The 3,578-nt window shown below is 37.7% G+C and overlaps 2 protein-coding genes across 2 annotated transcripts in view; one reads left to right on the forward strand and one right to left on the reverse strand.

The window, feature by feature from the left end:
• The window catches only part of LOC104955750 (endothelin B receptor-like), a 6,633-nt gene extending 6,253 nt beyond the window's left edge, over positions 1 to 380 (forward strand). Inside the window, exon 4 of the mRNA XM_010783139.1 lies at positions 326 to 380. Coding sequence (XP_010781441.1) covers positions 326 to 380 — 55 coding nt within the window. The remainder of the gene's footprint in view (positions 1 to 325) is intronic.
• Positions 381 to 3,045: 2,665 nt separating this feature from the next.
• Positions 3,046 to 3,578, reverse strand: part of LOC104955751 (uncharacterized) — a 1,806-nt gene continuing 1,273 nt past the window's right edge. The window contains exon 5 of the mRNA XM_010783141.1: positions 3,046 to 3,290. Within this exon, the coding sequence (XP_010781443.1) occupies positions 3,046 to 3,290 (245 nt within the window). The remainder of the gene's footprint in view (positions 3,291 to 3,578) is intronic.

Below are 3,578 nucleotides of genomic sequence, written 5' to 3' on the forward strand. Positions count from 1 at the left end.
GTGTGCCTCAGCAGGAGAGGACTCTTTAAAGTAGAGACACTACATACTGATATACACCTGAACATCAGCAGGAGAGGACTCTTTAAAGTAGAGACACTACATACTGATATACACCTGAACATCAGCAGAATATGTCCTCTTAAATAAATCTGTCTTTGTGTCTGTCTCTCTCCTTCTGTCTGTCTGTCTGTCTGTCTGTGTGTCTGTCTGTGCTGTCTGTCTGTCTGTCTGTCTGTCTGTCTGTCTGTCTGTCTGTCTGTCGTCTGTCTGTCTGTCTGTAGTCCTGTCTGTGTTGCTGGTGTTATTCTGGCTCTCTCTCCAACAGCATGCTGCCTCTGAACCATGGAACCAGTCTGCAGTACAAACACACCGACCACTGAGAGCCCGTTTCTCCCACTGCACCTGAACTCAGCACCAACTACATTGTGTATAAAGGATAACCACTATATTGATCCTCTAATGTTTAGTTTATACCTTTTTATTGTGTATTTATTGAGGTTTTTATATGTTTTATAGACTTGTTATGGTATGGGGATTTAATATATGGCAAAACATATGTGGACTTACATATACATGTTGAGTCTTTGGTTCAGTTTGTCTGTTTTTAGCAGAAATACAGAAAAACTAGTGCCTTAATTGTAATGAAACTTGGAAGAAAGTTAAAGCAAAGGTCAAGTTTAAACATATTATAATTTGGAGCCAATCAAGATCACAGAATATTAAGAGTCGTTGGAAACAGTGTAAGTTTTTCATATTTTACGTCAGTTATTTCTGTGTATTTTCCACCTTATTAAATGTTTTAAATAAAGGAAAACACAGGAAGACATGCAGGGCATTCATAAGCAACAACACATACATCAAATACATTAAGTTATATTAATAACATGTTAAAATATGCATCATATTGGCTTCGTAGTGTATTTGTTATTATTTTGTTTTCAATGTAAACAGTGGAGCACTGCGCCCCCTGCAGGCTGGACTCATCATTACATCCCATAATATGAAACTGCTGCTGATTTGTTTGTTCTCAGCTTTATATATTATTATGCAGAACTCAGGTCAGTATATAAACTGTTGTCTAAATATATGTTTATTTTATGTGCAGGGAACTTCACTCTTAGTTTTGTGTCTATTATATGAAATTATATATTTGTATTTATCAATAAAGCTATATTCTCAAAGCCTTTGAAAACATGTGTGTGGTATATGAATGTAGTTTTATATTTTATATATAAGGAGATTATCAGATTAACTATTTTGATAATTTATTTATAAATAAAAATAAATATTCTAAATAATTACTTATAACAGAATTTTTTCTAAAGTTGTATAACTTCTTTCACTCAAGTAAAATGTATAAAAACATATATTAATAATATTACAATATTTACTTATTTTCTATAATAATGATGATGGAAAACAGGCCAACCGTCAGTTCATAGTTCATAGATCAGAATCTGTAAATATTAAACAATAAATCATATTTTTTTAATTGTTAAAAAGAAATTAAAACTTAAAATAAAATGTCTGTACATTTAATTAATATTTGAATTCACTATAACTATCATGTAAACATAAGCCTGGTTTTGGTTTGACACACAATTAAGTGTCTTGAGAAATATGACATGAGGAAACATTTTGGGATGTGATCAAAAGTATTAAAAAAAAGGATTTTGAGATTTAAGTCTGAAGAAACCCAACATATTTTCGAAAAAAAGAGATTTAACACTCACTCCTTTAAACAACAATAATAATAACAATGCATAGTCAATCTCTGTCACCGCGGCACGTCATACGTTCCTCGGTCGTCCCAACGAGAAGTACTTCGGCTCTGCGGCTCCTCCGGAGAACACGGGCCTCCTCACCCCTTCCCGCTAACTAACCGAACTATACCTACAACTGTTGTTATTTTGGTGCACTTGTGGAAACTGCGCCATGATGCCTACCGAAGTGGAAAACGTCTGTTGCAAAGAAATTAGAAAGGTAGCCTAGCTGACAGTTACAACGTTATGTAGCCAGCTAGCTGGAAACACCAACAGTAGCACACAACATTATATACACCATACATATTTGTCAAGTCAATAGACTATTATATGCCCTTTTATTTCTTCCTTAGTAATTGAATGTTTATTTTGTAAACCTTGCCATGGATGGTTTAATTGCTAAACGTGTTATGTTACAAATATCTTACCTTCCTATAGCTTTAACGCGAATGAACAACACACTCTCACTCCATAAACGTCCAGGAGCGACGCTTGGTCAGGGTCCCCGAGGCGTGCAGTTGTGACGCTCCTAGGCTCCTTCAGCTTCATAAAGGGACGCAAATAGCTTTCAACTGATTGCAATGTATTCCCATCTGCGGCGGGATTTGACGCTCATGGAAGCACGGCATTCGTTTGTGTCGGCAATGTGAGCGCCCACTCCCATTGGATAACGGAGAATTGTACACCCGGAAGTAAGTATTCCCCTTACTGTCGATTGATTTGACAGTGATATCTGCACTACTCATCAACTAAAAAACACCAGATTATCCTTGTTAATTACACAACATTGATTGGAGCGTCACAACTGCAGGCCTCGGGGACCCTGACCAAGCGTCGCTCCTGGACGTTTATGGAGTTAGAGTGTGTTGCAATGAACCAAGTCCCAGCACCTATTATGTGCATGGTACACCACTCAGGACTAGAGCCAAACTGTCTCAACTCTTACACCCTGAAGAACCTCCATAACATGTACAGATTCGATTATGGACCTTTGAGGCGTAGAACGGAAGAAGAGTAAGTTATTCTTACCTGTAATAAACTACTACTGTGTTTGATGAAAAATGAAATCATGGTTTGTTATAGGAGCAAATAATTCATGGAAGAAAGGCTACTAAGTATTTTCATCAAACTTTATTTTTAGAAATGTACAAAATGAACATGTGTAAATATTTACATATACACACTGTATATCATCCATTTCTTTTTTCGGCATCTTGCCCATCGCAGCTTTGTAAGCTGCTGCCGGGGCTTTTTAGGACGAGGCATCAGAGTGGTCCTCCCGTCATGTGTTGTCCGCCGGATACGCCAGGAGTTTCCTAATCCGGCTGGACAGTAGGTTGGCTTCCGACCTCCCCTTGACTGAAACGGGAGACATGGCGGGCGGGGTAACCACTTCCTCCTTTGAGGGCCTGTCAAATTGAGTGGACAGGTCCTTTGGGATGGAGATTGTGTTCATCTCCTCCACAAAGGGTGCTGGGTCCTCAAAGACTTCCTCAAACACCAGCCTCATCAGCTCACCCACGTACACTGAAAAATATAGCATTCATATAATAATTTATTATTTTATTTCATGTAACACTTTCATTGTATATATAATTCAGTGTGGCTATAATCATTTAAAATGTAAGTTATGTTTGTAATAAAAACACAAATATTTCACAACTTACTGCATGTAGAGTCCTTCTTTACAGGCTTAGCGGTACATTCTCCCCTCTTTGATTTTGGATAGGCCACTTCGAAGCTGTTGTGGCTTGCTCACGGTCAGCATTCTCATTGTGATGCATGGCTGCTAGACACAACCTATAGAATAGCAAA

This window comes from Notothenia coriiceps, unplaced genomic scaffold (genome assembly GCF_000735185.1).
Source record: "Notothenia coriiceps isolate Sejong01 unplaced genomic scaffold, NC01 NC01_scaffold00024779, whole genome shotgun sequence".
Classification (NCBI taxonomy): domain Eukaryota; kingdom Metazoa; phylum Chordata; class Actinopteri; order Perciformes; family Nototheniidae; genus Notothenia; species Notothenia coriiceps.